Source organism: Geotrypetes seraphini, chromosome 2, assembly GCF_902459505.1.
Source record: "Geotrypetes seraphini chromosome 2, aGeoSer1.1, whole genome shotgun sequence".
Classification (NCBI taxonomy): Eukaryota; Metazoa; Chordata; class Amphibia; order Gymnophiona; family Dermophiidae; genus Geotrypetes; species Geotrypetes seraphini.
The window spans coordinates 385162339-385174885 of NC_047085.1; the positions used below are offsets into that span (position 1 = coordinate 385162339).

The window sequence follows — 12547 nt, forward strand, 5'->3', positions numbered from 1 at the left end:
GGGCCATCTTTGACCTCTCTTTTTCCTTCTCCACCCAGATACAACGTATCACTAAAATTTGTTGCTTTTTCCTCTATAATATTACCAAAATCTGACCTTTTCTTTCTGAGCACACCACCAAAACCCTTAATCATGCCCTCATCACCTCAAGCTTAGATTTATGCAACTCGCTACTCTTAGGTCTTCCCCTCTACCATCTTTCTCCTCTCCAAACTGACCAAAATTTGGCTGCATGATTCACATTCCATGAGAGCTCCTATACTCACGTTACCCCTCTCCTAAAGTTACTTCCCATCCATTTCCAAATACAATTCAGACTTGCTTGTCGCAGGTTTCTGGGTCTCCCTGCATCTTTGTCAGGTTTCTATGCAGTGAGACCCGGAAACCTGCAACAAGCACAATGCCAGCTGCGGAAACCCTGAGAGAACATAATTCAAACTTCTCTTACTGTCCTACAAATGCATTCACTCAGCTGCCCCTCATTATCTCTCTTCACTTCTCTCCCCCTATGCACACACACACCCTGCAAGCTCCGCTCAACTGGTAAGTCTCTCCTATCTGTGCCCTTCTCTTCCTCTGCCAACTCTAGACTCCCTCCTTTCTGTCTTGCTGCGCCCTATGCCTGGAACAAACTGCCTGAATCCCTAGGGGGGGGGCTCCATCTCTAGCAGTGTTCATGGCCCAGTTAAAAGCCCACCTCTTTGAGACTGCTTTTAACTCCTAACTCTTCTCACCTTGGGTTCCTTCTATGTCACGTCTGTCTATCCAAGTTAAATTGTAAGCTCTTCCGAGCAGGGACTGCCTATATAATATCAAAATGTACAGCACTGCATACGCCCTTCAGCACTGTTGAAGTGTTAAATAATAGTAGTAATGTGTTGGTGATGCTTTGTCGGTTCATAATAAAGACTGTAAAATGTCTAATGAAATAAAGCCAATTTCTATTTTGTTGCTTGGTAGAAAAGTAATGACAATGTCATTTAGGGAGTATTAGGAAGGGAAATGCAATGTACTTCAGTCATTTTGCTTTAAGGACATGCTCCAGAACTTCAAAACTATAATCCCCACTAAACATTTTTTTTACCAATTCTGAGCTGGTTTGAATCTATTGATGCGCACAGAGTAATGATAATGTTTTAAAAAGATAATTTAAGTCAGGGGTGTCCAACCTGGTGCCGCGCAAACGCTGCAGAAAGACAGAGGAGGGAGCCGGCAAGACGGTAAACACCCGGGGGCAGCAGAGGAAAACACTGCATCGCCCTTGACCGGGGCCGCACAAAATATTTCACGGGGCCGCAGGCTGAACACCCCGGATTTGAGTCTTTAGCACTTAAATGCTGTGTGTCTCTTATTTGTAAAATGTTAATTATTTTCCTTTCAGTTTTAATCTGGCATAAATGAAGTGCTTCAAAAGGAACAAATCACCTGAATGCTACCTCAGCAATTGTAATTGTAATTTCTAACTTTCCTTCCATAGGGAGTTAAGGTGCAAACAGATTATGTTCCGTTGCTGAATTCTCTTGCTCCATATGGCTGGCAACTCACCTGCATACTTCCCACCCCAATTGTAAAGACAACCAGGTATTTGGGATTTTTTTTTATTAACCAGTGCTTTTTGCCATCTTTTAATTATTCTTGTTTTGTGGCACACGTTCAAGCTTGCCTAATTCTCGTAGCTCACCAAACTGAATTTTCCATGATGCTACTCAGCCCCTTCCCACCAGCAGAGCAGCACTTTACCTGTCTGTGCCTCACTCTGCTGGTTTCAGTTGGACAGCAGAATATACAAGACCAGCGGGTCCCGCGGGATTACAGGGCCCCACATTTTCAGACCTCAGATTGAGAGAGGCAGAGGGAACTCAGACAGGAAAGAAACAGTGGAAAGAGAGGCTACCAAATTTCTGGTGGATGAGTGTGGGACACTGCACGGAAGGTGGCCTGTGGTGCCAGTCGAGAATGAACACTTTAAGGAAAGGAAGAAACAACAACAATCTACTTTGGCAGAAATAAAATCTAAAAGCTGTGCATACAAGAAAAATAATTATACACCAGAAAATTTTCAAACTAGACACTAAGAGGTCCTTTTATCAAGCCGCGCTAGCGGGGTTAGCACCTCAGACATTTCATCACGAGCTAACCCCCGCAGCCGGCTAAAAAACTAATGCCTGCTCAATGCAGGCATTAGCGGCTAGCACGGCAGGCGGTTTAGCGCGTGGTATTACGCACGTTAAACCCCTACCGCAGCTTGATAAAAGGACCCCTAAAATTCAACTATTCTCATCGTATAATTGGATGTGTGAGACACATCCAGGGAAGAGATTTTGAACAAGATCCCAGAATACTTTATGCTGAAGTATTAATATTCTCTATCAAACAATACAAATTTCCAGTCTTTGCCATCTCTTGCTTGTCCTTTTGGCTCAGAAAATCTTTTTTGTTTTTCTTATTTTCTGATTTCTTTCCTTTTTTTGTGTGTGTGTTTTCATATTCTCTGTGTTCTTCTTTCAAAGTGAATATTTTCATTCTCTTCCCAGATTTCTTCTTCTCCTTAACTCCCCTCCTACTCTTCTTTTACCCTTTCTTCTATTCTCCATGTCTCAAATTTCTTCCACCCCCCAAAAAAATTATCTCGATCTTTCACTCCTTAGGTCTACCCAATACCTAGTTCTTTCACCTTTGCCTCCCCCACCCCATCTTTGTTTGTTTCTACCTCTCCTTCCCCTTCCATTCTGTGTTCTCAATCCCATTCCCTTATCTTCCAGACTTCCTACTTCTGTTTCTTCCCCAGGTCCATTTTTCTCCTTCCCTGTTTATGAAATATTTCTCCCATTTTCCTCTTCCTAGTCCTCCGTCTCCTTCTCTTTTAGGTCATCTTTATCCCTTCATCACCCTAATTCTTATTAAGGGTCTTTTCTCTATTCATCCTTTCTCTCCCCATCCCATCTCATCTCATCCTCAGTCTCTAGTCTTTTCTTTTTCCCACCATTCTCCTGCCGCTCCCTCCCTGGGAATTTTTCCCTTTCATCCCTCATATCTGGTGCTCTCTTTCCCTGTCACCCTCTTTTTCTGCCCCCCCCCCCCGTCATTCTTTATATGAACTATACCACCCTTTTTCATATATAGCTTGGCTCTTCCTCTTGATCTCTCATAACAACCACAGGGATCATCATTGTCTGTGCCCTTTCCCCAATCACTCAAACCCTTCTTCACCTCCCTCAGTATTCACCATATTTCCCTGTACATTTTTTTTTATTCTGGTACTTAAATGAATCTAAATAGTGCAAACCCAGATGCATCATCTGTCTAATGGCTTTCAGAGCTCTACTGGAGATATCTTGTGCCACATGCTAACGGACCACCATAAGCCCACCCCCCCCCTCATTTTTCTAGCCAATCTATAAGTTCATTTAAGTACCTGGGGGCACTGTTCCCTCTAAGCTGAGCAGGAGTCCTTCAACTGCATTGCTGCCAATGGAGAAGGGTGCTTCGATTTTGTGTTTTCAATTGAGAGGGACAGACAGATTCCATGGATTCCTGCCGAGCTTGCCTGTCCCTCATGTCTGAAAATTTGATACTGAGACAGCACCCCACACCCCCAAGTGGCAGAACTGAAGGTGGAGGGCTTCCATTCTGCTTAGAGAGAACAGTGCCCAGGGGTCATTTTAGACTCTGTCATTGTTCAGTGTATTCAATGATGCAGACCAGTTTTTTGGTCCTCTGACAGCTTCATTCGATTTAATACTTTTGTGACTGCGCTCATCATATCATGCCTAGTTTACTGTAATGTTGTCTACACTGAGTACCAGAAACTTTTCCATTGCTTGATAAAAATTACCCATAGTTCTCAAGTATTAATAAAAAAGTTTAGATTCTGCACACTCAGTTCTGCTTTTTCATGGATTCTATGGCTGGCTACTGTGGATTGTCTCCCTCAATGATCACCCGACTCCTGAAAAATGGCCTGGTATTTGAGTACGGCACCTTATTTTGCTTGGAAAAAATGCACTGGGTAATCCACAATATCCGATTCAACGTTTGCGAATATTGCAGCAGCTTGGTTCCTTTACAGAGCCAAAAGATTTGACCATATTACGCTGACTTCCATTTGTTTTTGTTTTAATTTAAGATACTTACCTTAACTCACCGTGCACTTTATGAAGGCCGTCATTTCTTCCAACTTATCTGAATTGATTTCCTCATATGTTCAAGATAATTCTCTTCATTCTGTTCATGAACCATGCCTAGTTCTTCCACCTCCCTTTCATGATTATTTAGTCCTCACATAAGTCAGCATTTTGTTGTGTGGGTTTTCTTTGGTGGAATACCCTCCCTATACCCCTAGGAATAGAATTTTCATTGAAAAAAAAACCTTTATCAAACTCCCAATCTTATCAAATCCCCATTTTATCTCAGTCTTGAACTCAAGATTTGTCTTCACGAGCTATATGTTCAGTAGGCTTTTAGCATGAGTGCACTTTTGCTTGAATGTAATTCTCCTTATTGTTAATGGATTTCCAATTTCTTTCTTTTAAAAACATGATTGTATCTATTATGTACTGCCTTGATCTGTACATCTGAAAAGACAGTATGGCAAGATTTTAAAAAATAAAATAAGTAATATGGACAGCCAAGTTGATACATCACACATGGACATCCATTTCTTATGTTGGTTTTTTTATGGTTTATATTCCACACATCCTACAATTCTATGTGGATTACAAATTATTCAGTTACTTAAGCATTTTTCCCTAACTGTCCTGGTGGGCTCTCACTCTATCTAATGTACCTGGGGCAAAGGGGATTAAGTGACTTGCCCAGGGTCATAAGGAGCAGTGCAGGATTTGAACCCATAACCTCAGGGTGCCGAGGCTGTAGCTCTAACCACTGCACCACACAGAATCTGCTGACATATAGCCCATACTAAAATAAATGACATCTAGCATGAACATCCTTTTTACAAAATATAAATGAATTGATTTTTTTCTTAACTTTTATGGCAGGCAGGCCTGTTTTTTGTTTTTTTTAATATAAATTTTTATATATATAAGAAACACACCCGCCAACCAAAAATGTCAAATGAAGAAAGCTGTATGACAACCTACTGGCCACCAGAGCAGCAAAACTGGACAGACGACTCACCAATCTGCTGTCATCGACCACAGACTACAAAACCTTCAAAAAAGAAACAGAAACCCTACTCTTCAAAAAAAATACATAAAACTATAAAACCAGATTATCTCAACAATAAAATAAAATTAAATGGCCAGCACTGCTCCCTACGCTCATTCAGCGCGGTTCCCTACCCTAGAAACCGCTAGCGCAGTTTCATAGAAAAGGGGGATAATTTTAGTTAGCTTTTTTATGCTGAATTGTTTACAAAAGAAAATTTTCTAAAGGTTTTGCCTCATCCTTAGAGTTTATGAAAACCGCATCCAGCTCCCTGGGTCATGACATCTTATTGCTATAGTGGACATGGAGATGTACTTCCCCTCCCCTAACAGCAAATCATTTGAAGATTAATGAACACTTTGCTCCTATTATGTCTAATGTGCAGATGCTTCAGAAATGTCAAACAAATGATCTTGGAGGATCAGTTTATTTTTATTATTATTATTTATCTCTCTGTATTGTATTTATTTATTTTGCAGAAGAAGCTACATGGGAAAAGAGGAATTTTGATACAGCATGGGTGGTTAAAATGTCTTTGTAAGGGATTATAATTCATGGAGAGCATTCTGTTTTTCAGGGAAGGGAAACTGGCCACGAAGCAGATTGTCTTCCTTCAGAGGCCTGTGCTTCTCCAGAAGCTGAAGAAGCGAGAATGTAAGGTACATGGCCTCAAATTCCATTCTCCGTTTTCTTTGGCTGAGTTTTTATCCTCTCCAGTAGATTTTACACAGGCGCAGGAGTACGTCCATGTTTTCTTGTGATTTAGAAATGTGGTCAAGCTGTGTCAGGACACTTTAGAACTAGAAGCTTTGACTGGTGCAGTTACACTGAAGAAATCGTGCAAGGTTTTCCGGACATCAAAGCAGTTTTTCCTTCCTCCTTTTTGTCAGTCATTGGAAGGGGGGTATCTGGACCTTGAGACTGCATGGTCTGCTGCAGATAACACAAACCTACAAAAGAACTCGCTCAACTGTAATTAACTAAAAGGAACTGAAGTGTGGAACAATTGGGTGCGTGCAAGACAGTAAACAGTGATATAAGAGTAGATGTCATTTCTGTACGTAGTGTTTTCTTAATGACATCATTTTTCCCATGCTACGCTTCTCTTATTACCATGCAAGCAATACCACAAAGAAATTGTATTAACCCTAATTTTAGTAAAATAATTTTGGTTTAATAACAGAAATGAATGTAATAAAATTTAAAAAAAATTAAGAATTTAAACTAATACCCTTTTATTGGACAAATTTAGAGGTCCTTTTACGAAGCTGCACTAACATGTGCTTATTGCAGGTTAAAAACTACTACCTCAAGACATGCTCAGGTAATGTGCTCAGCATCTGCACATACTTCCCAAATGCTAAAGAATACTTTTTATTGTGTAGGGCTGGGGTGAGTCTGGCGATGGAGAGGATGTGTAACCAGCTCTAGCCGGTTAATGTAGCTCTATGACCACATTCCAACTGATTAGTGCGTTGTTCGTGTAGGAGCTCTTACTGCCTAGATAAATAGGTGGTGGTAAGGGCTCACGCGCTGATAGCCACGTGCTAATGAGGAAATTAGTACAGGGCCATTAATTGAGGAAATGGAAAATGTGGCCATCTTGTGGCTTCAGCACTATCCCCACTATTAGGGTTGCCAGATGTCCGGATTTAACCGGACATGTCCTCTTTTCAGAGGATTGTCCGGGCTTCCGGATAGCTTTTCAAAACTCGGCACTTTGTCCGGGTTTTGAAAAGCTGGTAAGATCGGGGCCGACTCTGGCATGCATCTGCGCCTGCAAGGAGGCGACATGGTAACATCACACATTTGCGTGCGTGCGTGCGACATCACATCGCCTCTGCACATGCGCAGATGTATTCCAGACCTGGCCCAAAGAGACGAGGTTTCCGTGGGGCTGGGAGGTGCAACGGGGCGGACTTAGGGGTGGAATGGGGCGGGCCCAAGGGTGGAACAGGGAGGGGCCACATGTCCTTCTTTACCAGATGCAAAATCTGGTAACCCTACCCACTATGGTGCTTTCCAGCATACTGAGGCCATAAAATAACTGCATTTCTCATTTTCTCAAGTAAGGGTGACCACTGCTGTAAATGGAAAACAAATAGGAGAAGGAATTTCTTCGAGTAGGGCTAGCAGAAGCTGGCAGACTCAGTCTTACTCCCAGAACTTCATATATATAATAATATAATATATATAATATATTAATAATTATATATTATATCTATATATATAAAATCGGAGGTATGTATGTGTGTATGTATGTATGTGTGTGTGTGTGTGTGTATGTGCTGCGATCACGCAAAAACGGCTTGACCGATTTGAACGAAACTTGGTATGCAGATCCCTCACTACCTGGGGTGATATGTTCTGGGGGTCTCGCGGCCCACCTGCACACGTGGGCGGAGCTACAAACAGAACATCAGATTTCACCCATTCATGTCAATTGAAAAAATGTAAAAAGCTGCCATTCTCACAGTAATTCAAAAACGGCTTGACCGATTTGAACGAAACTTGGTATGCGGATCCCTCACTACCTGGGGTGATATGTTCTGGGGGTCTCGCGGCCCACCTGAACATGTGGGCGGAGCTACAAACAGAAAATCAGAGTTCACCCATTCATGTCAATGGAAAAAATGTAAAAAGCTGCCATTCTCACAGTAATTCAAAACCGGCTTGACCGATTTGAACGAAACTTGGTATGCAGATCCCTCACTACCTGGGGTGATATGTTCTGGGGGTCTCGCGGCCCACCTGCACACGTGGGTGGAGCTACAAACAGATAATCAGATTTCTCCCATTCATGTCAATGGAAAAAATGTAAAAAGCTGCCATTCTCACAGTAATTCCAACTACCTGCGTTGATATGTTCTGGGGGTCTCGCGGCCCACCTGCACACGTGGGCGGAGCTACAAACAGAACATCAGATTTCACCCATTCATGTCAATGGAACAAATGTAAAAAGCTGCCATTCTCTCAGTAATTCCAACTACCTAGGGTGATATGTTCTGGGGGTCTCGCGGCCCGCCAGCACACGTGGGCGGAGCTACAAACATAACATCAGATTTCACCCATTCATGTCAATGGAAAAAATGTAAAAAGCTGCCATTCTCACAGTAATTCACAAACGGCTTGACCGATTTGAACGAAACTTGGTATGCAGATCCCTCACTACCTAGGGTGATATGTTCTGGGGGTCTCGTGGCCCACCTGCACACGTGGGCGGAGCTACAAACAGAAAATCAGAGTTCACCCATTCATGTCAATGGAAAAAATGTAAAAAGCTGCCATTCTCACAGTAATTCAAAACCGCCTTGACCGATTTGAACGAAACTTGGTATGCAGATCCCTCACTACCTGGGGTGATATGTTCTGGGGGTCTCGCTGCCCACCTGCACACGTGGGCGGAGCTACAAACAGATAATCAGATTTCTCCCATTCATGTCAATGGAAAAAATGTAAAAAGCTGCCATTCTCTCAGTAATTCAAAAATGGCTTGACCGATTTGAACGAAACTTGGTATGCAGATCCCTCACTACCTGGGGTGATATGTTCTGGGGGTCTCGCGGCACACCTGCACATGTGGGCGGAGCTACAAACAGAAAATCATATTTCACCCATTCATGTCAATGGAAAAAATGTAAACAGCTGCCATTCTCACAGTAAATCAAAAACGGGTTGACCGATTTGAACGAAACTTGGTATGCAGATCCCTCACTACCTGGGGTGATATGGTCTGGGGGTCTCTTCACCCAAGAATTTATATGTTCTTGCTCCTGGAGGTGAAACTAAAAATGTTGTTTATAATCAAGTTTTGTGTTAGTTGTATTGTATTCATTTTGTCAAATATTTCACATTATAATTTGAATATTATACTTTTTATAAAGCTGTAAAAAATAATTTCATTCACCACTATAAAGTATCTTTATTTGAATCCATTTACAGTGTTATTGCTATAATTAAATGCCCGTGCAACGCCGGGGCATCAGCTATATATATATATATAATTATATATAATATAATAATATATATATAATATATATATATATATATTTTTTTTTTAATAGTCTTGCTTTAAAAAGCATTTATATATGTTTATATAATCTTGTATTCAATTATTCATGATCACAGCAGTGGTCAAGGGCCATGTGCTAATTTCCTCATTAGCACATGAGCCCTTTCTACCACCTATTTTCTTGGTGGTCGCGGCTCCCATGCTAACCATTCTACTAACTGCTTAGCGCATGACAATGTAGCTGCACTAACCAGTTAGCACTGAGCATGCCCACTCTCTGCCTCCAGAGCTGGCCCCAGCGCTAAAAAATATGCCCTATTTTTTTAGTGCATGGGTAGATGCTTAGGATACCACAGAATACCTGAGTGCGCTATGCGGCAGTGCCTTTTTTCTTGTGGTAAAGCATGCGTTTGTGCTTACCGCAGCTTAGTAAAAAAAAAAAAAGTATAACTTTTGTCTACATATTTCTAGTTTTAGCTTGTGATTACATATTCCGTACTGGGTGAGGGTTTCTGTGTTCTTTGTGTATGAAAGGACATGGTTTTCTGTTAGCATTGACAGTGCAGGATCAATCTGTAATAATCTGGCCTATTTAATTTTACAATGGGTGTATTGATGTTCTAGTGCTCACTGCAGTGTGTAAGATGCTGCCTTTTCCTAAGTGTACACTCTTGTTGTGTGGCGTGTGAATTATTACTAAAAATCATGTTTTTCATATAGAGGAGGGGGTTGTTAAAAACTAATCTTCCCCGGGTGTCTCATATGCTAGGTATGCCACTGATTCGGGGGTAATTTTATGATAGATTTTCATGCCTCTGTCAGTTCCAAAGTATCTGATCATTCTAACTTCAGAAGTCTAAAGGACTTGAAATTTCCTGTCACATTTGTAAACATAACATTCTACTGCTTTGTCATCTTCTGATCATCCATCCGTCTTTTTCTCTGATCTCCCCCACCCCCCTAACTTTCCCCTTCAAGATGTCATAGGGATACTTTTATCGTTCACGTATATCAGTGTCTCTCAAACTGTGTGCCAAGGCACAGTGGTGTGCCACGATAGATTCCAGAATTTTACTTTATTTTTAAAAATTCCCTTCATAAGTATACATTAGGATAGATGACATGTATCTTGCGAACGCAAGAATCTGTCAACGTTATGCGCATCTGTGTACGTAAGGATACTACCACCCAGACAAGCATCATTCTTTTACATGATTAGTCCTTGAAAATTAACAGTAATTTTTGTTTTATTTGTGTATTTTAAGCAGTAGTTATCCTAACTTGAGCAATAAAGCAATCGAGGCTTTGTTACCATTTGGATCTTCATATCTTTACCAACTTGGATTTTCAGCTTTGACAGAAATTAAATTGAAAAAAAACCAAAACAAAACCAGAACGACTGCAGGTGATGGATGACTACATGCGTGTTTGCTTGTCGACTATTGAGCCGTGTTTTTAGTTAATTTGCACTAAAAAAAACAAGCACATCCATCGCATTGATTAGCAATTCTAGTCTATCTACTTGTACTTTAGTTTCACCATTGTTACAGTTACCCATACATAGCTTAAAGAACTTTAAATAAATAACTCTCAAATGTAATTTTTTGCTGGTTTTGCAATTTTATAATTTTAATGTGCCACGAAAAACATTTGCTCCGTTAAGTGTGCCAGAGCTAAAAAAAAGTTTGAGAGAGACTGACATATATTCTGATATTGTTATCATTTGCTCATATTATCCTGATCTGTGGAAGGGTGTTTTAACTCCCAAAAGCTCAGCAAAAAATGTATTTAGTCCAATAAAAACTTATAACCTTATATTCTTTTTTTTTTATTTAACTTTTTTCTATACTTTCAAGTAGAATAACATGCCAACCCCACTACTTTATCCAAGATGGTTTAATAATAACAATTATTCATTTGGGACATGCCTGCAGATTAAATTAATCTTGCTTTTCCATTTGTACTTGTACTTTTGACCTGAGAAATACTTCAGATACACTTCATTAATGTGTGGTATTGCACACAACCTTGGATGTTAACAGAGGTGCAGTAGAAAGGGAAAACTGGACTTGACATGGGTTTTGTTCTGTGTTTATACACTGGTAGAAAATAAAAGAATATCTTTTTCTGGTCGATCCTAACATGCCAGCCTAAATTAGATGTCAAGGTAATTGTAGTGTTTGCCAGACTGGCTAAAACTGATTTCTAGATAGAAAGAAAATAACAGGTTGGAACATATTTGCACTTTGCAGTGTTTGTAGTTTAACAGACAAGCTGAGCGTTGGAAAGCACTCTCCAACTCCTAAGGCTGGTCGCACCCTTGGTCATATTACATTACATTACATTACAGATTTCTATTCCGCTTGTGCCTTGCGGTTCTAAGCGGATTACAAATTAAGAGACTGGACAATTTCAGGAATATTACAGTACATAGAATCAGGAATGTATCAAGTTACAATTGTTAGTCTGGAAGTTTCCAGGAGATATTTAGAGCTCATAGTAGATGAATAGTAGATTGATGAAGAGAGTTGTACAATGTTTGGTATAGTTATGGATGGGTGATCGTGTGTGTATTTTCTAGTGCTATGTTGAGGTTAAGATGATGGAAAGTATTTTTTGAAGAGATGAGTTTTGATTTCTTTTCGGAATTCTTTTATGTCTATTGATTTGATCAGTAGATTGGAAATGGTAGTGTCAATTTTTGCTGCCTGTGTAGCTAAAAGGCTGTCGTATAGTTTCATGCGTCGTGTACCTTTGAGAGGAGGGTAGGCGAATAGGTTTTGAGTTCTCTTTATTCTGTGTGAGAGATTACGGTGTAGTCTTTTGTTTAGGTATCCGGGTGCTGTTCCGTGTGTTACTTTGTATAGTAGACAGTAGAATTTGAACTGGGATCTTGCTTTTATTGGTAGCCAGTGTGAGTCAAGGTAAGCATTGGTGATGTGGTCAAATTTGCTGAGGGAATAGATGAGTCTGAGGGCCGTGTTCATATGACGAGTTCATTACAAAACTAAACCCTCCCTTTACAAAGCCTTGCCAACGTTCTTAGCTCTGGCCACAACAGTAAGAGCTTCAATGCTCAAAGATTTCCTAGGAGCGTTTGAGCTGTTACTGCCACGGCCGGTGCTAAAAACGCTAGCGCGGCTTTGTAAAGGAGGGAGTAAAGTAATTTTTCTGGCTTCTTACCTCAAGCGCTCTTCCTGAGTTCTTTAGGAAAAGGAATATTTGTACTATAATTGTGTATTGCTAGGTTAGGTGTAGGGTTTTGTTGTTGCTTTAGTAGAAGAGGAATTCTTTAAAAGAGCAAGCATATTTGTGTGCTCTAGTACTTTTTCGCCTCTTCAAAAATAATAATAATAATAATAATAA

The 12547-nt window shown here is 40.5% G+C and overlaps 1 protein-coding gene across 3 annotated transcripts in view; it reads left to right on the forward strand.

Annotated features, from left to right (window-relative positions):
• The window catches only part of RFTN1 (raftlin, lipid raft linker 1), a 330337-nt gene that overhangs the window by 300070 nt on the left and 17720 nt on the right, over window positions 1–12547 (forward strand). For all 3 annotated transcript variants that reach the window (XM_033930710.1, XM_033930712.1, XM_033930711.1), the window contains 2 exons: window positions 1478–1581; window positions 5747–5828. In XM_033930710.1, the coding sequence (XP_033786601.1) occupies window positions 1478–1581; window positions 5747–5828 (186 nt within the window). The remainder of the gene's footprint in view (window positions 1–1477; window positions 1582–5746; window positions 5829–12547) is intronic.